This window comes from Pleuronectes platessa, chromosome 3, assembly GCF_947347685.1.
Source record: "Pleuronectes platessa chromosome 3, fPlePla1.1, whole genome shotgun sequence".
In the NCBI taxonomy this organism is placed as follows: domain Eukaryota; kingdom Metazoa; phylum Chordata; class Actinopteri; order Pleuronectiformes; family Pleuronectidae; genus Pleuronectes; species Pleuronectes platessa.
Genome location: NC_070628.1, coordinates 1254665 through 1280771, shown reverse-complemented (window position 1 = coordinate 1280771; position 26107 = coordinate 1254665). Strand labels below are relative to the sequence as shown.

Below are 26107 nucleotides of genomic sequence, written 5' to 3'. Positions count from 1 at the left end.
TGTTTGCATGAACTCACATGATGTAAATTCACACAATGAATCAATGAAGTAGACCCCCACCCCCCTCACAGCAGTGGTATAATCCAGATTATCTCCTCATGTGCAGATGATTAACACAGAGCACAGTAACACACTGTTAACACAACACCAGCTTCTTCTTCTTCTCTGACTTTAATTCAGTTTGAACTCAGTTATTATTCAGTACAATATGTTAAATTTTAAATTCTAATTCCTTCTCCCTGTTTATAAAGCCTGTAATAACACTTTGTTCCTCAAGAGGCACAAGTGAGTCCCTGTGAGTCTAGTTTCATCTTCTCTCAACCCAATCATCACCATCACCATATTAAATCATAATCAATAATCATAAGTATTGATCAGTATATTTATCAGTCACTACCCCCCCCCCCTTCCCCCCAGTAAGCAGCTGGTTACAGATCAGCTGGTTGATCATCTGACTGGAGAACAGAGTCTTGATTCACACTAACTAACCTCTAGAGCAGCTGGTTCCAGATCAGCTGAGTCACCTCAGGTTAGTTCACTCGTTATGATGAACACAGTTAACTAGAACACAGTTAACTAGCAGCTCATTAACTAGAGTGTGAAGCAAGCTGAAGACCACCGGTGGAGGGCTACTGGTGGAGCTGCTGGATATTGATGAGGTGACCAGTTACCTGAGAGGGTGAGACGTCTGACTGATGAAGATGAAGAGTTGGCTGATGAAGAGCAGCTGCTGATGGAGTCCGCCATTTTCTTCTTCTTCTTCAGCTTCTGTGAAAAATTCAAGTAACTGTGAAACTTTAAAAGGCCGATGTGACGGTACTTTGTGGGCGGGGCCATGTGGGGGCGTGTCCACCTGTGGACACACACACACAAACCCTCCCTCTCTCTTTTACAGACACACACACACTCTCTCTCTCTCTCTCTCTCTCTCTCTCTCTCTCTCTCTCTCTCTCTCTCTCTCTCTTTAACACGCACACACTCTCTCTCTCTCTCTCTTTAACACACACACACATTCTCTCTCTCTCTCTCTCTCTCTCTCTCTCTCTCTCTCTCTCTCTTTTAACACACACACATTCTCTCTTTCTCTCTCTCTCTCTTTAATACGCACACACTCTCTCTCTCGATCTCTCTCTTTAACACACATACACACAAACCCTGCTGTGAAGCGATGGTAATGACAATATTGTGATTTTGATCAATAATCCATAATCCAGGGACTGATCGAGCAGGTGAAGCTGGCAGCGCCCTCTGCTGGAGAATGAGGTGAACAGCCTCATGTGATGAATCGGTGTCATTGATTTCCGGGGTGAATGTAGCAAGTGTTCTGGTGTGACACGTTAATAAATAATAATTATTATTATCATTATTGGAACTTTACAGCATCACAACAAACTAATAAAGCTTCTTACGTTTGTTTTTTAAATAAAGAGGAAAAAGTAACAGCGCCTCCCATTTGACAATAAAGCGGAAGCGGAACTATGTGTCGAACCGTTGTTTCACCCGGAGGACTGTGAAGCTCGTGCAGCAGTGTGCAGTTGTGTTGTGATTATTATTGATTATTAATTTCATATCGATAAACAGGTCGCGATGCAGAACAACTGGTCTCTGATTGGTCCGCTTGAGTGGATCCATTACGTCAACAAACAGGTGAAGGTGAAGGCGGGAAAAGATGAAGAGCGGCGCGGGTATCTAATCACAGTGGATCCGGTGTCTGCCAGGTAACACACACAACTAACACACACACACACACAATACATATACATATAGACACACACACACACACAGTACATATACACATACAGTACAAATACACACACACAGACACAAACACACACAGTACATATACACACACAGTACATATACACACACACACACACACACACAATACATATAGACACACACATAGTATATACACTCCTGATCAAAATCTTAAGACCAGTTAAAAAATTGCATGAATTAGCATTTTGCACAGTTGGATCTTAGGAAGGTTCTAAGTAGAGCTTCAAAATGCAAAAAGAAGAAATGGGAACAAGAGAACAAGAGTTGTGAGCAGGCAATTTATTGAAAACAACAATTTAACTGAAGTAGGCTGTTCATCAGCTGATCAAAAGTTTAAGACCACAGCTCAAAAAAACAAAAACCTCCTAAAACAGAAATTAAAGTGTCAAAAACTGACTCAGTAATGAGTAGCTCCACCATTATTGTTGATCACTTCAAATTCGTTTTAGCATGCTTGATGCAAGTGTTTCCAAAAGGCTAGTGCGAATGTTGCGCCAAGTGGTGAAGATGGCTTCACGAAGGGCCTCCACTGTCTGGAACTGAAGTCCATTTTGTAAACTTCCCTCGCCATCCATCCCCAAATGTTCTCCATTGGATTAAGATCAGGGGAACACGCAGGATGGTCCAAAAGAGAGATGTTATTCTCCTGGAACAAAGTCTTGGTCAGACGGGCCTTGTGAGTTGGAGCGTTGTCCTGCTGACGAACCCAGTCGTTACCACACAGACGAGGGCCCTCAGTCATGAGGGAGGCCCGCTGCAACATCTCCACATAGCCAGCTGCTGTTTGATGCCCCTGCACAACCTGGAGCTCCATTGTTCCATTGAAGGAAGAAGCACCCCCGATCATGATGGCGCCCCCTCCACTGGGCCGCGTAGAAAACATCTCAGGTGGCTTCTCCTTGTCATGCCAGTAACGTTGGAAGCCATCAGGACCATCAAGGTTACATTTGTTCTCGTCAGAGAATAAAACTTTCTTCCACCTTTGAATGTCCCATGTTTGCTGCTCCCTTGCAAAGTCTAAAGGAGACGTGGCCTTTGAAGAGGTTTCTTGTTTTTGAAGCTCTTCCTTCTCAGATGCCGTCTGATGGTTACTGGGCTGCAGTCAGAACCAGTAATGGTCTTAATGTGGGACGAGGATCGTCCCGTGTCTTGACAGACAGCCATTCGGATCCTCCGGCTCAGCGCCGGTGAGATTTCTTTGGGTCTACCACTTGATTTTTTTGTTCCATAACCCTGAGGATCTTTGAAGAAATGCTAAATGACTGTCTTCCTGCATCCAGCCTCAGCAGCGATGGCACGTTGTGAGAGGCCTTGTTTGTGCAGTTCAACAATCCTACCACGTTCAAAGACAGGAGCTGTTTTTGCCTTTGCCATCAAGAGATCTTCAGTGTGATTACTTGACAGGAAATGACATGGAATCCACATTTCTGCACAGATTTAGGCTTTTAAAGGCTGTGGTCTTAAACTTTGATCAGCTGATGAACAGCCTACTTCAGTTAAATTGTTTTCAATAAATTGCCTGCTCACAACTTTTGGTCTCTTGTTCCAATTTCTTATTTTTGCATTTTGAAGCTCTACTTAGAACCTTCCTAAGATCCAACAGTGCAAAATGCAAATTCATGCAATTTTTTAACTGGTCTTAAGATTTTGATCAGGAGTGTATATACTGTGTGTACTGTGACCCTGTACTTCATATAGTTATTCTGATATTAACATCACGTCTTCAAAGTTGAAACATTTAAAGGAGCTTTTATTCTGACAGGATTAGTTCAGTTGTTCAGCCTCAGTTTGACATTTGGTTCTGAATCAAGATCCAGGCCTGGTCTGGATCTGCTGCTGGTCCAGGTCTGGATCTGATGTCTCTCGCTGGTCTTGTCCCCCTTGCAGCCTGGTGTTGGTGGACTTCAGGGAGGACGGCGGGACCTCGGTCCATGTGGTGATGGGTCACGCTGTGGAGGAGGTGGAGGTCCTGCAGGACGCTGACGAGGCGACCATCGAGCTCCTGCGCTCCTCCTTCCTCCCCCCCCCGAGGACCTGCAGCCTGGACTCTGAGGAGCTGCTGAGGAGGAGGGGCGGAGTCCGGAGCTGGCTCGAGAAGAACCGGGTCCCTGTGGAGGAGGAGGGGGAGGAGCTGAAGGTGGCGGGGGTCCTGACCATTCGGGCCCCGTACGGACCTGAAGACTGCTCCAGCTCCAACCAGATCATTCTGGACCGCATCCAGAGACTGATCCAGAACCTGATCCAGACTGAGCCCTGAATGCAAACCAGGCCACCAATCAGATCTCTGCTCTGTGTCTGGACCAATCAAATTGGACCAGCAGCTCCGAGTGGCCTGAAACCAGTTTGACTTTGTCCAATTACAACCACGGAACATTGAGGCCCCCCCCCACGTGCTGATGTCATCAGTGTGATTAAAACGAGAAACGTTCAAAATAAAAGTCTGTTATGATGCAAGTTTTCCAATGCTTAAAAAATATCTATATCACTTAATTGTACAAAATAAAACAGATCAATATGTTGCAGCTGTTTTGATGAAAAGAATAAAAATCTAAGATGGATACTCAGCTGACTTCCTGTTGCATCACTGGAACACGCCCTGCCAGTCACATGACAGTGGTCACGTGACTCGTCAACTGGTTAACAACATGAAAACTGAACATGGGACAATATTACAAGAATGTGTCTTATGTGTTGTCATGGTGACATCACTGCAGCCAACAGGAAGTTACCCCCCCCCCCCCCCCCCACAGAGACATGAGTCATGTTGTGTCGTCATAGAAACACGTTTATTCCCTTGTTTTTAAGAAGCATCATCACGTTACATCATCAGAACCACTTCAGTACCTTTGTGGTCCTGATCCAGTACCTGACGGATCCTGAACCACCAACGCCTAAAACTATGTCCATGTGGGTCTGTGTAGGACCACATTACCCACAATCCTCTCTTCACGAGTCTGCTCAACAAAGGTCCCATCAGGTCCCATCAAGTTCTAACAGGTCCCATCAAGTCCCATTAGCTCCCAACAAGTCCCATCAGGTCCCATTAGGTCCCATTAGGTCCCAACAGGTCCCATCAAGTCCCATTAGGTCCCAACAGGTCCCATTAAGTCTCAGCTCACAGACAAGAAACAGAAATGAACTTCTGACCACAGACGAATGTTCTCCAAACGTTCTCTGACGTTCTGCTGGAGGCCACAATCATGTTGTTTTTCAGAATAAGAGCACATGATCAGTCTTGTATTTTGTCTCAGTTTGGACTGGATCAGAGTCCTGATTGGTCGATCAGGTTTGTTGAAATCCATTTTCCACTCTGATCCAATCAGCTGTAGTGTTAACTGACAGAGCTCCGCCCCCACCCAGGTTGTCCAACACCTTCCTCCCACTTGTCCCATCACAGTGCAGGGGGGGTGTCCAGCAAGGGGGCGTGGCTCAGAGACTCTCTCTTGTAAGTCTTGGGGGGGAGTTTGGGGACACTGTGTCGGGGGGGTATTGGGGGTCCATCCAGGGGTACGAGGGGTGGGGAGGGGAGAGGCATCTTCCTGGAGGCAGGAGTCGGGCTGGGTGTGATGGGGGTGGGCGGAGGGAGGGGGGGCGAGGAGGTGGTGGGGATGGAACTGATGGAGGGTGAGGAGGAGGAGGAGGTGGTGGAGGGGAAGAAGGCCTGAGGCAGCAGGTCACAGCGAGGGCGACCCTGAGGGGGGGGGAGCAGGTGAAGAGGAGAACTCAGGGGCTCCCGAGGAGGCAGCGAGGGGGGGCTGTCAGGGGGGGATGACGATGACAAGGATGATGAGTAACGAGGGGGGAGGAGCTTACATGTGGGCTGACGAGGGGGGACGGCGGGGGGGGCTGTCCAGCTTCGACATCATCTGGAGGATGGAGGGGAAGTGTAGGGGTGGGGGGGAGGGGGGAGACAGTTGGTCAGTGTGGAGGAAACTGATCAATAAATCTGATCAGAGATCAATTTATCAATAAGTCACATGACCCTTTTATTTACAGATGATGATCAGCTGATTTTATCACGTCTATTAACACGTCTGAGTCTCTAACACGTCCCGTCTCTAACCAGCTTACGTCTTTGACTTGTCTGAGTTACATGGAAAACACGTCTCTAACACGTCTCTAACAAGTCACGTCTCTTAACACGTCTGAGTCTCTAACACGTCTGAGTCTCTAACAAGTCCCGTCTCTAACACGTCTCTAACAAGTCACGTCTCTAACAAGTCACGTCTCTTAACAAGTCTGAGTCTCCAACACGTCCCGTCTCTAACACATCCCGTCTCTAACACGTCTGAGTCTCTAACATGTCCAGTCTCCAACACGTCCCGTCTCTAACACATCCCGTCTCTAACACGTCTGAGTCTCCAACACATCCCGTCTCTAACACATCCTGTCTCTAACACGTCTCTTAACACGTCTCAGTCTCTAACACGTCCCGTCTCTAACACGTCCCGTCTCTAACAAGTCTGAGTCTCTAACACGTCTGAGTCTCTAACACGTCTGAGTCTCTAACACGTCTGAGTCTCTAACACGTCTGAGTCTCTAACACGTCTGAGTCTCTAACACGTCTGAGTCTCTAACACGTCTGAGTCTCTAACACGTCTGAGTCTCTAACACGTCTCTAACACGTCTGAGTCTCTAACACGTCTGAGTCTCTAACACGTCTGAGTCTCTAACACGTCCCGTCTCTAACACGTCCCGTCTCTAACACGTCTGAGTCTCTAACACGTCTGAGTCTCTAACACGTCTCTAACAAGTCTGAGTCTCTAACACGTCTGAGTCTCTAACACGTCTGAGTCTCTAACACGTCTGAGTCTCTAACACGTCTGAGTCTCTAACACGTCCAGTCTCTAACACGTCTGAGTCTCTAACACATCCAGTCTCTAACACGTCTGAGTCTCTAACACGTCCAGTCTCTAACACGTCTGAGTCTCTAACACGTCTGAGTCTCTAACACGTCCAGTCTCTAACACGTCTGAGTCTCTAACACGTCTGAGTCTCTAACACGTCTCTAACACGTCTGAGTCTCTAACACGTCCAGTCTCTAACACGTCTGAGTCTCTAACACGTCCAGTCTCTAACACGTCTGAGTCTCTAACACGTCTGAGTCTCTAACACGTCCAGTCTCTAACACGTCTGAGTCTCTAACACGTCTCTAACACGTCTGAGTCTCTAACACGTCTGAGTCTCTAACACGTCCCGTCTCTAACACGTCTGAGTCTCTAACACGTCCCGTCTCTAACACGTCTGAGTCTCTAACACGTCTGAGTCTCTAACACGTCTGAGTCTCTAACACGTCCCGTCTCTAACACGTCCCGTCTCTAACACGTCTGAGTCTCTAACACGTCCCGTCTCTAACACGTCCCGTCTCTAACACGTCTGAGTCTCTAACACGTCTGAGTCTCTAACACGTCCCGTCTCTAACACGTCTGAGTCTCTAACACGTCTGAGTCTCTAACACGTCTGAGTCTCTAACACGTCCCGTCTCTAACACGTCCCGTCTCTAACACGTCTCTAACACGTCTGAGTCTCTAACACGTCTCTAACAAGTCACGTCTCTTAACACGTCTGAGTCTCTAACACGTCTGAGTCTCTAACAAGTCCCGTCTCTAACACGTCTCTAACAAGTCACGTCTCTAACAAGTCACGTCTCTTAACAAGTCTGAGTCTCTAACACGTCTCTAACACGTCTGAGTCTCTAACACGTCTCTAACAAGTCACGTCTCTTAACACGTCTGAGTCTCTAACACGTCTGAGTCTCTAACAAGTCCCGTCTCTAACACGTCTCTAACAAGTCACGTCTCTAACAAGTCACGTCTCTTAACAAGTCTGAGTCTCTAACACGTCTCTAACACGTCTGAGTCTCTAACACGTCTCTAACAAGTCACGTCTCTTAACACGTCCCGTCTCTAACACGTCTCCAACACGTCCCGTCTCTAACACATCCCGTCTCTAACACGTCTGAGTCTCTAACATGTCCAGTCTCCAACACGTCCCGTCTCTAACACGTCTGAGTCTCCAACACATCCCGTCTCTAACACATCCTGTCTCTAACACGTCTCTAACAAGTCACGTCTCTTAACACGTCTCAGTCTCTAACACGTCCCGTCTCTAACACGTCCCGTCTCTAACACGTCTGAGTCTCTAACAAGTCTGAGTCTCTAACACGTCCCGTCTCTAACACGTCTGAGTCTCTAACACGTCTGAGTCTCTAACACGTCTGAGTCTCTAACACGTCTGAGTCTCTAACACGTCTGAGTCTCTAACACGTCTCTAACACGTCTGAGTCTCTAACACGTCTGAGTCTCTAACACGTCTGAGTCTCTAACACGTCCCGTCTCTAACACGTCCCGTCTCTAACACGTCTGAGTCTCTAACACGTCTGAGTCTCTAACACGTCTCTAACAAGTCTGAGTCTCTAACACGTCTGAGTCTCTAACACGTCTGAGTCTCTAACACGTCTGAGTCTCTAACACGTCTGAGTCTCTAACACGTCTGAGTCTCTAACACGTCTGAGTCTCTAACACGTCTGAGTCTCTAACACGTCTGAGTCTCTAACACGTCCAGTCTCTAACACGTCCAGTCTCTAACACGTCTGAGTCTCTAACACGTCCAGTCTCTAACACGTCTGAGTCTCTAACACGTCTGAGTCTCTAACACGTCCAGTCTCTAACACGTCTGAGTCTCTAACACGTCTGAGTCTCTAACACGTCTGAGTCTCTAACACGTCTGAGTCTCTAACACGTCTCTAACACGTCTGAGTCTCTAACACGTCCAGTCTCTAACACGTCTGAGTCTCTAACACGTCCAGTCTCTAACACGTCTGAGTCTCTAACACGTCTGAGTCTCTAACACGTCTGAGTCTCTAACACGTCCAGTCTCTAACACGTCTGAGTCTCTAACACGTCCCGTCTCTAACACGTCTGAGTCTCTAACACGTCCCGTCTCTAACACGTCTGAGTCTCTAACACGTCTGAGTCTCTAACACGTCCCGTCTCTAACACGTCCCGTCTCTAACACGTCTGAGTCTCTAACACGTCCCGTCTCTAACACGTCCCGTCTCTAACACGTCTGAGTCTCTAACACGTCCCGTCTCTAACACGTCTGAGTCTCTAACACGTCTGAGTCTCTAACACGTCTCTAACACGTCTGAGTCTCTAACACGTCTGAGTCTCTAACACGTCCCGTCTCCAACAAGTCTGAGTCTCTAACACGTCTGAGTCTCTAACACGTCTGAGTCTCTAACACGTCTGAGTCTCTAACACGTCCCGTCTCTAACACGTCTCTAACACGTCTGAGTCTCTAACACGTCTCTAACACGTCTGAGTCTCTAACACGTCTGAGTCTCTAACACGTCTGAGTCTCCAACACGTCTGAGTCTCTAACACGTCTGAGTCTCCAACACGTCTGAGTCTCTAACACGTCTGAGTCTCCAACACGTCTGAGTCTCCAACACGTCTGAGTCTCTAACACGTCCAGTCTCTAACACGTCTGAGTCTCTAACACGTCTGAGTCTCTAACAAGTCTGAGTCTCTAACACGTCCCGTCTCTAACACGTCTGAGTCTCTAACACGTCTGAGTCTCTAACACGTCTGAGTCTCTAACACGTCTGAGTCTCTAACACGTCTGAGTCTCTAACACGTCTGAGTCTCTAACACGTCTCTAACACGTCTGAGTCTCTAACACGTCTGAGTCTCTAACACGTCTGAGTCTCTAACACGTCCCGTCTCTAACACGTCTGAGTCTCTAACACGTCTGAGTCTCTAACACGTCTCTAACAAGTCTGAGTCTCTAACACGTCTGAGTCTCTAACACGTCTGAGTCTCTAACACGTCTGAGTCTCTAACACGTCTGAGTCTCTAACACGTCTGAGTCTCTAACACGTCTGAGTCTCTAACACGTCCAGTCTCTAACACGTCTGAGTCTCTAACACGTCTGAGTCTCTAACACGTCCCGTCTCTAACACGTCTGAGTCTCTAACACGTCTGAGTCTCTAACACGTCCCGTCTCTAACACGTCTCTAACACGTCTGAGTCTCTAACACGTCTCTAACACGTCTGAGTCTCTAACACGTCTGAGTCTCTAACACGTCTGAGTCTCCAACACGTCTGAGTCTCTAACACGTCTGAGTCTCCAACACGTCTGAGTCTCTAACACGTCCAGTCTCTAACACGTCTGAGTCTCTAACACGTCCGAGTCTCTAACACGTCCGAGTCTCTAACACGTCCGAGTCTCCAACACGTCCGAGTCTCTAACACGTCCGAGTCTCTAACACGTCCCGTCTCTAACACGTCTGAGTCTCTAACACGTCTGAGTCTCCAACACGTCCCGTCTCTAACACGTCTGAGTCTCTAACACGTCCGAGTCTCTAACACGTCCGAGTCTCTAACACGTCCGAGTCTCTAACACGTCCGAGTCTCTAACACGTCCGAGTCTCTAACACGTCCGAGTCTCTAACACGTCTGAGTCTCTAACACGTCCCGTCTCTAACACGTCTGAGTCTCTAACACGTCTGAGTCTCTAACACGTCCCGTCCCTAACACGTCCCGTCTCTAACACGTCCCGTCTCTAACACGTCTGAGTCTCTAACACGTCCCGTCCCTAACACGTCCCGTCTCTAACACGTCTGAGTCTCTAACACGTCTGAGTCTCTAACACGTCCCGTCTCTAACACGTCCCGTCTCCAACACGTCTCTAACACGTCTGAGTCTCTAACACGTCTGAGTCTCTAACACGTCCGAGTCTCTAACACGTCCCGTCTCTAACACGTCCCGTCTCCAACACGTCTCTAACACGTCTGAGTCTCTAACACGTCCTGTCTCTAACACGTCTGAGTCTCTAACACGTCTGAGTCTCTAACAAGTCTGAGTCTCTAACACGTCCCGTCTCTAACACGTCTGAGTCTCTAACACGTCTGAGTCTCTAACACGTCTGAGTCTCTAACACGTCTGAGTCTCTAACACGTCTGAGTCTCTAACACGTCTGAGTCTCTAACACGTCTCTAACACGTCTGAGTCTCTAACACGTCTGAGTCTCTAACACGTCTGAGTCTCTAACACGTCCCGTCTCTAACACGTCTGAGTCTCTAACACGTCTGAGTCTCTAACACGTCTCTAACAAGTCTGAGTCTCTAACACGTCTGAGTCTCTAACACGTCTGAGTCTCTAACACGTCTGAGTCTCTAACACGTCTGAGTCTCTAACACGTCCAGTCTCTAACACGTCTGAGTCTCTAACACGTCCAGTCTCTAACACGTCTGAGTCTCTAACACGTCTGAGTCTCTAACACGTCTAGTCTCTAACACGTCTGAGTCTCTAACACGTCTGAGTCTCTAACACGTCTGAGTCTCCAACAAGTCTGAGTCTCCAACACGTCTGAGTCTCTAACACGTCTGAGTCTCTAACACGTCTGAGTCTCTAACACGTCTGAGTCTCTAACACGTCTGAGTCTCTAACACGTCTGAGTCTCTAACACGTCCCGTCTCTAACACGTCTGAGTCTCTAACACGTCTGAGTCTCTAACACGTCCCGTCTCTAACACGTCTCTAACACGTCTGAGTCTCTAACACGTCTCTAACACGTCTGAGTCTCTAACACGTCTGAGTCTCTAACACGTCTGAGTCTCCAACACGTCTGAGTCTCTAACACGTCTGAGTCTCCAACACGTCTGAGTCTCTAACACGTCCAGTCTCTAACACGTCTGAGTCTCTAACACGTCCGAGTCTCTAACACGTCCGAGTCTCTAACACGTCCGAGTCTCCAACACGTCCGAGTCTCTAACACGTCTGAGTCTCTAACACGTCCCGTCTCTAACACGTCTGAGTCTCTAACACGTCTGAGTCTCCAACACGTCCCGTCTCTAACACGTCCGAGTCTCTAACACGTCCGAGTCTCTAACACGTCCGAGTCTCTAACACGTCCGAGTCTCTAACACGTCCGAGTCTCTAACACGTCTGAGTCTCTAACACGTCCCGTCTCTAACACGTCTGAGTCTCTAACACGTCTGAGTCTCTAACACGTCCCGTCCCTAACACGTCCCGTCTCTAACACGTCCCGTCTCTAACACGTCTGAGTCTCTAACACGTCCCGTCCCTAACACGTCCCGTCTCTAACACGTCTGAGTCTCTAACACGTCTGAGTCTCTAACACGTCTGAGTCTCTAACACGTCCGAGTCTCTAACACGTCCCGTCTCTAACACGTCCCGTCTCCAACACGTCTCTAACACGTCTGAGTCTCTAACACGTCCTGTCTCTAACACGTCTGAGTCTCCAACACGTCCCGTCTCCAACACGTCCCGTCTCCAACACGTCCCGTCTCCAACACGTCCCGTCTCCAACACGTCTGAGTCTCTAACACGTCTGAGTCTCTAACACGTCTGAGTCTCTAACACGTCTGAGTCTCTAACACGTCTGAGTCTCTAACACGTCCGAGTCTCTAACACGTCCGAGTCTCTAACACGTCCGAGTCTCTAACACGTCTGAGTCTCTAACACGTCTGAGTCTCTAACACGTCTCTAACACGTCTGAGTCTCTAACACGTCTGAGTCTCTAACACGTCCGAGTCTCCAACACGTCCGAGTCTCCAACACGTCCGAGTCTCCAACACGTCCGAGTCTCCAACACGTCCGAGTCTCTAACACGTCCGAGTCTCTAACACGTCCGAGTCTCTAACACGTCCGAGTCTCTAACACGTCTGAGTCTCTAACACGTCCTGTCTCTAACGTGGACGAGTCACATGGTTCACATGTCTCTTAGTCAAATGGATCAGAGGTCCATCACTATAACAGAATTGCGTAGCTTCTGTGTGAAAGTCTCAGAACTTGGTCACGTGTAAAGTCAGACTGGGAGAAACAACAGAGTTTGTAAACCGAGTCAACGTGTGGAGAGCTGCAGGGTGGAGATAAGAGACACAGGTGTGGACAGGGTCTGGACACACGTCAGGTACCTTGGAGGGGGAGGACTCAGCAGGGGCCGACTCTGGTCGTCTTCGAGGTGGAACAGGAGGAGGGACCGGAGCGTCTTCTGAGCCCCGACTGAAACTCACCATGGAGGAGACAGAGGACGACCCTGAGACCAGAGGACACACAGAGACAAACGCTGTCATGATCAGCCACAGGTCAGTGAACATGTAGCGTCCACCTGTTCCTAATATTCTGACCCTCAGGTGAATGTTAGGAAAAGCTGGACCTGCCTTCAGCTGATTGGTTCACAGAAGACACATGGGGATCGAACAGCGGATGGAGACAAACCTGTGCTACGGTAACAAAGTGGACGGATGTGTGAGATGCTCTGATCAGATCATCCCTGATCAATAATCTGATCTAATGTCCACAGAGGGGGGGTCAACAGAGGGGGGGGTCAACAGACGGGTGAGTCGTCAGGTGAGTCAACAGACTGGTGAGTCGTCAGGTGGGTCAACAGACTGGTGAGTCGTCAGGTGGGTCAACAGACTGGTGAGTCGTCAGACGGGTGAGTCGTCAGGTGAGTCAACAGACGGGTGAGTCAACAGACGGGTGAGTCGTCAGGTGAGTCAACAGACTGGTGAGTCGTCAGGTGGGTCAACAGACTGGTGAGTCGTCAGACGGGTGAGTCGTCAGGTGAGTCAACAGACGGGTGAGTGACAGGTGGATACAAGTGATGGACATGTACGGAGAGTCAGGAGGGTCATACTAACGTGGACCGTGAGGAAGAGAGAACACAGCAAAGATACTGTCGCAGTCTGTGAAGAGAAAAACACTGTGAGGAGGGGAGAACACACACACACACACCCCATACACACACCCCATACACACCCCATACACACACCCCATACACACACACACACCCCATACACACGCACACACGCGTTGGTCAGTGGGCGGGTCTTACTGGAGTGGAAGGGGCTGCTGGGACCCTGCGGCGAATCAAAGACACTTCCTACATCAGTGGAGCTGGAGGCGGCGGAGGCAGGGGGCGGGGTCAGGGGGGTGCGGGGGGAGTTGGGGGCAGACACCGCGACCCCCTCGGCCTCGGAGTCGGGGATGCGGCTGTAGCTGATCTTCCTGGGCTCGTTCTGCAGCGGGGTCGGGTGGCGCATGGTGCCGGGTCTGGCTGACGTGGGCCGGATCCCAGGAGACTTCAGAGGACACGTGTACTTCTTCACCTGGAGACACAAAGATGTCCACATGATTCACTGGTGTCTTCAGGTTCATACACACAGGTTTTATTGATCTGTAATTAGCTTCCTAATTAACTGAGACTAAAACAAACACCTGAGCCACGAGACTTCAGACTCAACTAATCACCCGAGTTCATCAGGATCTATTATTGTACCTGATGTTCTATTAGGGCTGAGCAATTAATGGTAAAGGTATCGAAACGGACATTTATAACCTCTCAGCTGCTGCATGTCCTCCCTCTTCACCCCCCCCCCCCCCCCCCCCCCCCCCCCGCTTCATGTCCTCCCTTTGTTTGATTCGCTGTGAAGTTTACGAGACATGTATTTAAACGCAGAGCCAGGACATCAGGGTTAAAGGAACCAGAAGGATCCAGATTCAGGATCCTAAAGCACTTCAGCAGGTTATCATATTATTCTACATGTAAGTGATTAGTGATTGATTGACCGAGTGATGCGGAGTAATCCAGGTAAAAGTTTGAAATAATCGTGATATTTATCTGAAGTAATTTCACTCAGCCCCTTTTTTGTATTAATTATTTCAGATTACACATATCTATTGAAACGTGATGTTACTATGGAAGTACTTACAAACCGGGGTAAGGATCGGGCGTTTCGAGGTTCAATCTCCAGAGATTTGTTGAACAGATGATCAGCAAAGTCCTTCTCCGACATGTCCTCCATTGGGTTCAGGTTCTCGAAAAACTTCTGCTCCAAAACACAGAAAGAACCGAACTTAGGACTCAACCTCCGAGATGAGCGTGACAGAACCTGGCTGCTGAGGTCATCAGACGGACCCTGGTGTCGTTCTCCACCCTCAGACAGTAAGGCTGGTTCTGGTACTGTTGGATCTCTCCGGTGATTTCAGCCACTTTCCGTCTCTTACTGAAGTTGATCAGATCTTTGCCGTGACGTCGCAGGAAGTCGGGGTTTCCCTCCTCCGTCTTCAGGATGTTGGTCAAGTAGATTCCTGTTGGACACACAGTCATTATCTCACCTTCCACCATCTTGTTTGACTTGATCGAGACGTGACAGTGTGTGGATCGTACCAAAGAAGGGGACACAGGGGGGGTTGATCGAGCGCAGTTTGGCTAAATATTTCTTGTAGTGATCTTCACTCAGCTCGTGAGCTTCCTCAAGGATTTTCCTCTGTCGACTCGGAATTTGCTAAAAAACAAAAGAAAAAAACTTTTCTTTTGAAACTAATGTCCACTTTACATTCTAACCATACTTTGAGTTTGGAAATGGACACTTGTCCCTGGTGGGAGACAGGTGAGTCAGTCTCAGACCCACGGAGACCATCACAACTCCAACCGTCACTTGATCATGTATCACAGTGAATTCTCAAACAGCCGATCTTCAAGTAATAAAATGACAAACATCCCAAAAATTGCAGATCGAACCTCGTGGACATAAACACATAATCTGAACACAAGACACCGAAGGGACCAGAACCACCTTCACCTCCTGATCTATGTTACCTCGAAGGTGTGGTCCAGTCTGTAGACCGGTGAGGAGTTCATGGCGCTGACGACCTCCAGAACCCCGTTAAAGTTGTTGAGTTCCTGAAAAACTTGCAGGATCTCAATGACTCGAGAAACAACAGCCACTCGCTCCTCTAGGTTCTCTGTTTCCACGATGCACCTGCAGAGAGAACACACATCAGCCCACTGCTGCAGGACAGGAGCGGTACTACAGGCGTGGGACACAACAAGTGGGTGGAGGTCATACTTTTCAAACCAAAGGGTGAGGTTGGTCGTGTGTCGGATCATTCTCAGCAGGTTTGGAGAGTGAATCTCTTTATCCTCTTTGGTCCAGACGCTGCCGACCAGCTCCGACGGCTGCACCGCCCTGCAGGAGGGGACATGGGTGTGAGACAGGTCACATGGGTGTGAGACAGGTGTGAGACCGGCTAGACGGGTCAGGCTGGTGGCGATACGGGTCACGCGGGTGGCGAGACAGGTGTCAGGCGGGTGTGAGACAGGTCAGGCGGGTGTGAGACAGGTCAGGCGGGTGTGAGACAGGTGTGAGACAGGTCAGGCGGGTGTGAGACAGGTCAGGCGGGTGTGAGACAGGTGTGAGACTGGTCAGGCGGGTGTGAGACAGGTGTGAGACAGGTCAGGCGGGGGTGAGACAGGTGTGAGACAGGTCAGGCGGGTGTGAGACAGGTGTGAGACTGGTCAGGCGGGTGTGAGACAGGTGTGAGACAGGTCAGGCGGGTGTCAGACAGGTGTGAGACAGGTCAGGCGGGTGTGAGACAGGTGTGAGACAGGTCAGGCGGGTGTGAGACAGGTGTGAGACAGGTCAGGCGGGTGTGAGACAGGTGTGAGACAGGTCAGGCGGGTGTGAGACAGGTGTGAGACAGGTCAGGCGGGTGTGAGACAGGTCAGGCGGGGGTGAGACAGGTCAGGCGGGTGTGAGACAGGTCAGGCGGGTGTGAGACAGGTCAGGCGGGTGTGAGACAGGTGTGAGACAGGTGTGAGACAGGTCAGGCGGGTGTGAGACATGTCAGGCGGGGGTGAGACAGGTGTGAGACAGGTGTGAGACAGGTGTGAGACAGGTCAGGCGGGTGTGAGACATGTCAGGCGGGGGTGAGACAGGTGTGAGACAGGTCAGGCGGGGGTGAGACAGGTCAGGCGGGTGTGAGACAGGTCAGGCGGGGGTGAGACAGGTCAGGCGGGGGTGAGACAGTCACGTGGTGTTACCTGTAGAACTCGGACTCCAGCAGGGTGAGCTGGCGGGCGATCTCGATTGGATGCAGCGTCATCAGGTCGAACGTCTCGCTGTTTCCTGGTTTGCAGAGGTGCCACTCGATTGGAGGAGGCGAGCTCTGGAAGGTGATGCTGTGACTGGGAACGCTCACCTGAACCTGCTTCTTCCTCTGGATGATCTTAGTGATCGACTCCACCCACTTCCTCATCGCCTTGCCTGGAACACATGAAGGTCGTGATTATGAGGTCACAGTGACATCAGCGTCATTCACCTGCTGACTTTACATGTGAAGAATTTAAAACTGTGATATGAACTTTACATTTCAATCATTCACATGTTGTCATGGACTGAAGTTTTTAAAGGAGATCATGTATCTACGACCTTCAGGTGTCATGTGCACAGACCTCTGACTGAGGCGATGAAGTCCTCCAGTTGTCTCAACAAGTAAGAATCTCTCTCAAAGTCATAGAAGTGATGCTCCACCCAGTGACGACACACATTCAGTACTCTGCAGGAGGAGGAGGAGGAAGAGGAGGATTAGGCCTGAGGAGAACTTGCTGTCTCACATCGAGGACACGTGAACGTTACTGTTCACGTCCTTGCTCGGGTACTAGGCGTGATACTGGAGGATTCCAGTAGAGGGCACTCACTTCAGACTAACGAGCACTCGGCTCTTTAATCTTTGACAGATCTTTTTAAAGGACTGCACAAATCTTTATGTGGGTATTGCAATTTTCATATGTGTTGTTAATCATCAAATCAAAGTGCGGAGAATCACAGGAGTTTAGTGAAGGTCTCTGCTCATCGGACTGCAGTTCTCTACCTGAGCTGGACCGGTTGAACGAACTCTTTGCGGAAGCGTTTGAGCTCAGCGCTGAGCGGCTGCTCGCCTCCCTCCATGTGATCCGTCTCGTTGGGTCGCGGCTCCGGGATCTCAAACCTACAACAGAGGCAGAAACCACAGAGTAAGAAACTGACAGGTCCTGGCTTTGTATTTCAACTCACTGATTGTTTATACCCTGACGTGTTTTCTACGTGTTAAACAAACTCAGACGTTGCAGTGATCATGTGACACCTCACACCTGTTACCCTCCAACAGACACGTGTGACTTTCTTCTTCTCCATTAGAACATCTGGTTTCTGCACTAAAACCAATGGTTGTTGGGTAATGTGTAAACTGGTCAGACAGGTGCGCTCACCTCTCCATGAGCAGGTCCAGCAGCTCCTGAGGTTTACAGAACGACCGGTAGGTGGTCAGAAATGTTCGGACAAAGTTTGGATCTGAGGGAGAAACAGAGACAGGAAGCAGACCAACGATCAGTACTGTGCATGATCTACACAGAGCAGCTCTAAACAACCAACACCAATCTGAAACAGGCACACGGCAAACACACAGAGGAATAGTTCAACCAAAAATGAAAATGGGCAGTGGTCACCATCGACTTGAATTGGCTGTTTACCCCTCAAACTCCAGGTGAGTAGATGAGGGAATATATTAATTTGGGTGAACGATCCCTTTAATTCAAATCACTTTTACCTGCCGACATGTTCAGAGTGATTGGACCTATGATCTGACATATCACCCAGAATCCCTAGATCCCCCCCGCAGAGTGACTTTCAGAATAATAGATATCACATACGAGTCATCAGACATCAGGAAGCATCAATCAATCATGGGCAGTGATGTCACGCCTCACCTGCGTACATGTGGAAGGTGAGCCTCTCGATCAGTTTCAGGACCGTCCCTGCTTTGACGATGGGGATTCCGGACTTGGACTGCACGTTCTCTTCAAACACAACGTTCTCCTCCGAGTCTGGCTCGGCGAATCGGTACACCTCCGCGCCCGGCAGCCTCATCTGCTCCTCCTTCTCCTCCTGCAGCATGGCGGAGTCCAGCATGCGCTCCAGCGTGCTGCGGTACTGCAGCGAGATCAGTGCCGCCATCCAGCCGTTCTTCTCCTCTGCAGACTTGGCTGCAAACACAACACTGTTCCCGTCTTTCAGGATTATCTCAAAGGCGTGCCGGTACTCGCCCTCCTTGTCGTCCTTGTCATTGATCTGGACTTTGCGCATGAAGAACTTCTCTTTGAGCCGATACTCTGCGGTGGAGCCAGCCCCGGGAAGCCGTGGAGGGCCGTGGTTAGACTTGCAGCAGATCATCAGCCCGTCAAAGAGGAAGATGTGGCGCTCGTGTTTGGCGCCAACACGGGTCAGAGTTCCTTCCATGATGAACTCATTGCAGCACTGACCAATGTCCTTCCCCTCCCAGCCATCAATGTTCTTCTGGATCTCGTTCATCTTCTTGATGGCCAGGTGCTTCCCCTTCATCTGATGGCTGTAGAAACGACACGCTGACTCGCTGCACGCCACAGAAGAAGAAGAAGAAGAAGAAGAAGAAGACAGTTACTTAGTGCTTCCTGTCTGGGGATCTGATGTGTTAGTGCTAAGACCTAATCCTGGACTCTTCTGGTTCTGATTTACTTTGATTTAAAGGAACAGTTCATCGTTTCCACCACAGCCTTCTTCATCAGAATTGTGAGTAATGCCCCTAATGGTCAAACCTGCAAACTGCACCTGAAGATTAAGGCTTTAAATAGAAGGAATGATTGTTTCTGTTTGTTAGTCGGATTCATGACGTCACTCTGCTGATGAAGACCATGTGTCGTGGTTGAAAGAACTCAGAAACTTTACTTCTATATTAGCTGAAGAACAGATCCCTGCAGTAGAGCACACTGGATGAACTATTCCTCTTTGTCGTCATTGGGTTGTTTTCTACATGTTCATCACGTGACAGCTGGGTGAGTTCTGATTGGACGACGGGTGCAGGGTCGGTACAAACCAGCGAGGCTGCTATGATGGATGCACGCTCCAACAAGAATGAGGTCACAGCAGGAAGAAACAGGTGGACTGTTAAATACAGTGACATCATCATTATCATCACTGTGACATCACCGTCACAACCTCAGGAAGTCACACAGAAGCTTTTCAAAATAAAATCTCTTCATGTTCCAAAAGTAAAATTAAAAAGCATCTCAGTGAAAAACATTAAAGATTCATATTAAACCAATAATCACATCTTCACTTGAACACGTGCACAGACGTGGTCAAACATGACATGAACAGCGATGTATTTCCAGCTCATCATTGATCTTATCTAACGTTCAGTAAACAACAAATCAGAGTCTAGTTAATAACAAACATCAAACATGTCTGTACCTTTAAGAGTCATGTGCTGCAGCTCAGGTAAATCTCCGCAGTGACACGAGACGTTCACGTGTTAACCGCTTTAAAGTGAACATGAGTCCGTCTGTTAGCAGGCTAGCATGCTAACACGTCTAAACAGGATGAAATCTCGACTGTCCAAATGTCCCTGAACGCAGCCAATCTGACAGAGATGGTGCGGTGTAAGGAAGTAAACAGACGAGGATGGATGGACCAGATGAGGACAGGTGGAGCAGAGGACGGGTGGAGCTGGTGAAGACGGGTGGAGCAGAGGACGGGTGGAGCTGGTGAGGACGGGTGGAGCAGAGGACGGGTGGAGCAGAGGACGGGTGGAGCAGTCTGAAGAGTGACGGACCGCTCGTTTTCTCTGAGCCAGTTCAGACCAGTCGCTGTTTCAGCTGCTCGATAATCAGTTTACTGATAAACCCCTGAGGTATGTGAGCGAGTTTCACAACCAGAGAGAGAGAGAGAGGGAGAGAGAGAGAGAGAGGGAGAGAGGGAGAGAGAGAGACTGCCCCACCTACTACACCCAACCGCTGCCCCACCAACCACTACCACAGCAGCTCTCTCCAAGCTACTGCCCAAACAACTGTACCCCACTACAGCTCCCACCTGACCTCATCCATCTCCATCTGCGTTCATTCGTCTCCACTCAGCTCAACATAACCGAAGCAAAGAAAGTGAAGTCTAATATCCACCTGCAATCATCCACCCATCAGTTTTTTTCCTCTCTTCCTCCTTCTGTCTCTTCTCTTCCTCCTGTCGTCTTCTTCTTATCCTCCTCTTCCTGTATTCTTCTCTCTTCTTCTTTTCGTCGTCCTCACAATGTTTAAGTATAAACTTTACTGACAAGCAGCAGCAGTCGTCTCAGTTCTTTTCTAACAGAACAATGAGCAGCCAAGCAGCTCCGCCCAGCTGGTGACACTACTTCCTGTTCACTCACACACACACACACAATCCAACCTGTGACCCTAACGAACCCCCCTTCCTCTCCTTCCCATCTATTTTAGTACAGAGAGGATGGGAGGAGTCCAACACGCTGGACTGTGTGTACAGTGTTTGTCTTTGTGTATTCTTTGTGTGTGTGTGTGTCGCTACCTGAGCCTCCGCTTGGCGAGGCTCCTGGAGCAGATCCTCTCGATGCTGCTCTGCAGGTTCAGCAGAGCAGTGATGGCCTGTTTCACACACTCTTTATCCTCCTCATCCTCACTCTTCTCCTCCAGTTGCTATGGGAACATATCAATATTTAACCATGGAAAATATCATGTACACAACATCTTGTATGTTCTTATTGAAGAGAATCACATAGATATAAGAGAAACCAGAACAGAACTACAGACAGGACCTACATCAGGGCCAGGTTAGGTCCAGAACCAGCAGAGCTGATCTCAAGGACCAGGAGGACATAATCAGTTCAGGTGTACTTAAGTAAGCAAGGGTGTGTGTACAGGTGTGTGTACATGTGTGTGTACAGGTGTGTGTACAGGTGTGGTGGTCTCACCTTGAGGATGTCGAACAGGTGAAGACAGTGGTAAACAGGTGTGAGCAGCAGTCTGGGCAGAACATACTGAACAGCTTCTTTAAAACCTTCACAGATGGACTGGAGGGAGAGAGAGAGGGGGGGGGAGAGAGAGAGAGAGAAGGTAAGGGAGAGAGAGAGGGAGGGAGGGGGGGAGAGAGAGAGAGAGAGAAGGTAAGGGAGAGAGAGAGGGAGGGAGGGGGGAGAGAGAGAGAATCATCACCGTGTATAATCTGTCACGTTTTGACTAATAAAGTTTTTAGATGTCACCTAAAACTACAATTCCCATGAGCTTTAGCTGCTGTGGAGAAGCCTCTTTAAAAGAATCATTAACCTGCTCTGATGTCAGAGTCAGGGGCGGGGCTTACCTGCAGGTGGAAGGCAGCTCCAGGTTTGGACACCAGACTGAGAAAGTGTTCGTGGAAACCAGAACGGAGGATGTCCTGAGCGTACGTCTCATAGGGGTCAAAGGCCAACTCCTGTCAATCAAATCCCACATCAGACAGAAGCAAACACATTACATAGAGGTGTACCAGCTACAGGTGTACCAGGTACAGGTGTACCAGGTACAGGTGTACCAGGTGAAGGTGTATCAGGTACAGGTGTACCAGCTACAGGTGTACCAGGTACAGGTGTACCAGGTACAGGTGTACCAGGTACAGGTGTATCAGGTGAAGGTGTACCAGGTACAGGTGTACCAGGTACAGGTGTGTCAGGTGAAGGTGTACCAGGTACAGGTGTGTCAGGTGAAGGTGTACCAGGTACAGGTGTATCAGGTGCAGGTGTATCAGGTGCAGGTGTACCAGGTGAAGGTGTACCAGGTACAGGTGTATCAGGTGCAGGTGTATCAGGTGCAGGTGTACCAGGTGAAGGTGTACCAGGTGAAGGTGTACCAGGTACAGGTGTATCAGGTGCAGGTGTATCAGGTGCAGGTGTACGAGGTACAGGTGTGTCAGGTGAAGGTGTACCAGGTACAGGTGTGTCAGCTGCAGGTGTACCAGCTGCAGGTGTACCAGCTACAGGTGTACCAGGTGCAGGTGTACCAGCTGCAGGTGTACCAGGTGCAGGTGTACCAGCTGCAGGTGTATCAGGTGCAGGTGTACCAACTGCAGGTGTACCAAGTGCAGGTGTACCAGGTGCAGGTGTACCAGCTGCAGGTGTACCAACTGCAGGTGTACCAAGTGCAGGTGTACCAGGTACCGGTGTATCAGCTACAGGTGTATCAGCTACAGGTGTATCAGCTACAGGTGTATCAGCTACAGGTGTACCAGGTACAGGTGTACCAGGTACAGGTGTATCAGGTGCAGGTGTACCAGGTGCAGGTGTACCAGGTGCAGGTGTACCAGCTACAGGTTTACCAGGAACAGGTGTATCAGGTGCAGGTGTATCAGGTGCAGGTGTACCAGGTACTGGTGTATCAGCTAAAGGTGTATCAGCTACAGGTGTATCAGCTACAGGTGTATCAGCTACAGGTGTACCAGCTACAGGTGTACCAGCTACAGGTGTATCAGCTACAGGTGTATCAGCTACAGGTGTACCAGGTGCAGGTGTACCAGGTGCAGGTGTACCAGGTTCAGGTGTATCAGCTACAGGTGTACCAAGTTCAGGTGTACCAGCTACAGGTGTATCAGGTACAGGTGTATCAGCTACAGGTTTACCAGGAACAGGTGTACCAGGTGCAGGTGTACCAGGTTCAGGTGTATCAGCTACAGGTGTACCAAGTTCAGGTGTACCAAGTTCAGGTGTATCAGCTACAGGTGTACCAGGGGCAGGTGTACCAGGTACCGGTGAACCAGGTACCGGTGTACCAGGTACAGGTGTATCAGCTATAGGTGTACCAGCTACAGGTGTACCAAGTTCAGGTGTATCAGCTACATGTGTATCAACTACAGGTGTATCAGGTACAGGTGTATCAGGTACAGGTGTATCAGGTGCAGGTGTATCAGGTGCAGGTGTACCAGGTGCAGGTACAGACCTCAGCCAGGTCCTCGAAGCAGCTTCCCACCAGAGGATGAGGACTTCCATCATCAGTCATCTCCACTGTGTCTTCAATCAAGCCCAACAGCTTCACCGTCACCTCATGGATATCCACGATCCGACTGAAGATACTGTCCACATCCTGACAGAGACAGATCAGACTGATCAGTGAGTGTGATCAGTGGACAGAGGACCATTGAGTGTCATCAGCTGATACGTACGTGTGGAGAGAACAGCATGGGGCTGGAGGTGAAGGGTTCTCTGAACACCTTGATCAGAAGGTTCAGGTGTCTCAGGTACTGGCGGCCGTCGGACATGAAGCTCCTCACCAGCTCATAGTAACTCTGCTCCTCATTGGCTGACGGCTCCTCGTCCATCAGAGGGAAACCACTGATGTCCTCCTCGTCCTGATGGAACATGTCCATCAAAACCTGCAACACAGGTGGGACAGACAGGTAAGACGGGTGAGACAGAGGGACAGGGACAGGTGTGAGAGGAATCTGGGTATTAGATTGTGTGTATAGGTGAGTGTGTACCTTGTCTGCACACATGGCCACAGTGATGTCCTGCTGTGAGATCTCGTAGTGTCGAATGTTCCTCACGTAGTTTCCTGCCAGTTTCAGGATGTCAGCTGAGATGTACTCCAACACCGCCACCATGTATACTGACACCTGGTGGTCAATCTTATAGCCCAGCACCTCCTGACAGCAAGGCATCATGGAAAACACGGTCAGTGCAGTGTGTGTGTGTGTGTGTGTGTGTGTGTGTGTGTGTGTGTGTGTGTGTGTGTGTGTGTGTGTACCTTGAGCAGTGGGTGGATCTTGTCGACAGGAAGAGCCAGTGGATTCCTCCTCTTCCTCTTCTCGATGGCGGCCTGAGCGTCAGCGATCGCCCACTTATCGATGGGGTGAGGAAAACTCTTCTGGACACGCTCCTGAGGGGGGGGGAGGTCACATTGGTATGTGTGAATGCTTGTGTGTGTCTGTATGTATAAGTGTGATTGTGTGTGACTGTATGTATAAGTGTGATTGTGTGTATCTGTATGTATAAGTGTAATTGTGTGTGTCTGTGTGTATAAGTGTGATTGTGTGTGTGTTTGTGTGTGTGATTGTGTCACCTCTACATCTTGAACACTTCGTGGTTGAGCCTGACACAACATACTGAGCAGCAGCAGAATCAGCTCCTCTATGTACTGCAGCGCCTCCTGCTGGGACCCCAAGGTAGGGTGCACCTGTTTCAGTACCTGCAACACACACACACACATTTACAGTGGGCAGTAAAAACTACAGACACACACAGTCTCCTCCAGACAGTTCACATACTACAGACACACACAGTCTCCTCCAGACACTACAGACACACAGTCTACTACAGACAGTACAGACACAGTCTCCTACAGACACAGTCTCCTACAGACACAGTCTCCTACAGACATTACACATACTACAGACACACACAGTCTCTTCCAGACACTACAGACACAGTCTCCTAGAGCCACTACAGACACACAGTCTCCTAGAGACACAGTCTCCTACAGACAGTACACATACTACAGACACACACAGTCTCTTACAGACAGTCTCTTACAGACAGTCTCCTACAGACAGTACACATACTACATACACACAGTCTCCTACAGACAGTACACATACTACAGACACACACAGAGTCTCATACAGACACTAAAGACTGAGTCTCCTACAGACACACATTACAGACACACAGACACAGACAGTCTCCTACAGACACACGAGTGTGTGTGTTAGGGTTGTGTCAGGTGTGTGTTTTGTGTGTCTGAGGTGTGTGTTTTGTGTGTCTGAGGTGTGTGTGTTGTGTTTCCGAGGTGTGTGTGTTGTGTGTCTGAGGTGTGTCCGAGGTGTGTCTGTGGTGTGTGTGTGTGTTGTATGTCAGTTTGTTGTAAGTCAGGTGTGTGTGTGTGTTGAGTGCCTGTGGCGTGTGCTGTGTCTGTGGTGTATGTCAGGTGTGTGTTTCAGTGTGTTGTATGTCAAGTGCGTGTTTGTGTGTGGTGTGTCTGTGGTGTACGTGTTGTACGTCAGGTATGTGTGTGTGTTGTGTGTCCTAAGTGTATGTCAGGTGTGTGTTGTGTGGTGTGTCTGTGGTTTGTGTGATGTGTACTGTGTCTGTAGTGTATGTCAGGTGTGTGGTGGGTCTGTGGTGTGTGTCAGGTGTGTGTTGTGTGGTGTGTCTGTGGTGTGTGTTTGGTGTATGTTGTGTCTGTGGTGTATGTCAGGTGTGTGTTGTGCCTGTGGTGTATGTCAGGTGTGTGTTGTGTGGTGTGTCTGTTGTGTGCTGGCTCTGTGATGTGTGTCAGGTGTGTGATGTGTGGTGTGTGTTGTGTGGTGGGTTGTGTCGTGTGTGTTTCTGTGGTGTGTGTCAGTGATGTGTGTTGTGTGGCGGGTTGTGTCAGGTGTGTGGTGTGTGCTGTGTCTGGTGTGTGGTGTGTGCTGTGTCTCAGGTGTGTGTCAGTGGTGTGTGTTGTTTCTGTGGTGTATGTCAGGTGTGTGTCAGTGGTGTGTGTCAGGTGTGTGTCAGTGGTGTGTGTTGTGTGTACCTTCTCCAGTGAAGGGACCAGCAGGCCCCTCCATTTCGGAGAGTTCTCCTCGTTGAAGAAGTCGTACTGCAGCTGAGCCGCCTGCATGTCTGCTGCGGGGGGTGCGGACTGTGCGGGGTCTGAGCGCCGCAACCGGACCGACACGCACGGCTCACCGGTTTACATGAACGCAGTGC

General features: G+C 49.5%; 3 protein-coding genes across 4 annotated transcripts in view; 1 reads left to right on the top strand and 2 right to left on the bottom strand.

The window, feature by feature from the left end:
- The window catches only part of LOC128429785 (reticulon-3-B), a 5486-nt gene extending 4575 nt beyond the window's left edge, over positions 1–911 (bottom strand). Inside the window, exon 1 of the mRNA XM_053415578.1 lies at positions 672–911. Coding sequence (XP_053271553.1) covers positions 672–837 — 166 coding nt within the window. The 5' untranslated portion in view covers positions 838–911. The remainder of the gene's footprint in view (positions 1–671) is intronic.
- A 69-nt stretch (positions 912–980) lies between these two features.
- On the top strand, positions 981–4343 carry gemin6 (gem (nuclear organelle) associated protein 6). Of its 2 annotated transcripts, XM_053415601.1 has the most exons (3): positions 981–1263; positions 1582–1718; positions 3667–4343. In XM_053415601.1, exons 2-3 carry the CDS (start codon positions 1588–1590, stop codon positions 4034–4036), a joined length of 501 nt encoding a protein of 166 aa, XP_053271576.1. In that variant the 5' UTR covers positions 981–1263; positions 1582–1587; the 3' UTR covers positions 4037–4343. The 2 variants fall into 2 exon arrangements, with proteins under 2 accessions (XP_053271576.1, XP_053271567.1); XM_053415592.1 differs by lacking the exon at positions 981–1263 and having other exon boundaries at positions 1491–1718.
- A 200-nt stretch (positions 4344–4543) lies between these two features.
- On the bottom strand, positions 4544–26050 carry LOC128437182 (son of sevenless homolog 1-like). The gene is given in 24 exon segments (XM_053419237.1): positions 4544–5197; positions 5200–5623; positions 5625–5645; positions 12721–12842; positions 13644–13917; positions 14521–14637; positions 14727–14899; positions 14979–15096; positions 15411–15573; positions 15661–15780; positions 16635–16857; positions 17046–17149; positions 17465–17581; positions 17841–17922; positions 18339–19000; positions 20962–21089; positions 21365–21463; positions 21751–21861; positions 23358–23501; positions 23581–23790; positions 23896–24060; positions 24162–24293; positions 24477–24602; positions 25932–26050. Coding segments are annotated over 24 exon segments (4230 nt in total). The 5' UTR covers positions 26019–26050; the 3' UTR covers positions 4544–4889.
- Between the last annotated feature and the right edge of the window lie 57 nt (positions 26051–26107).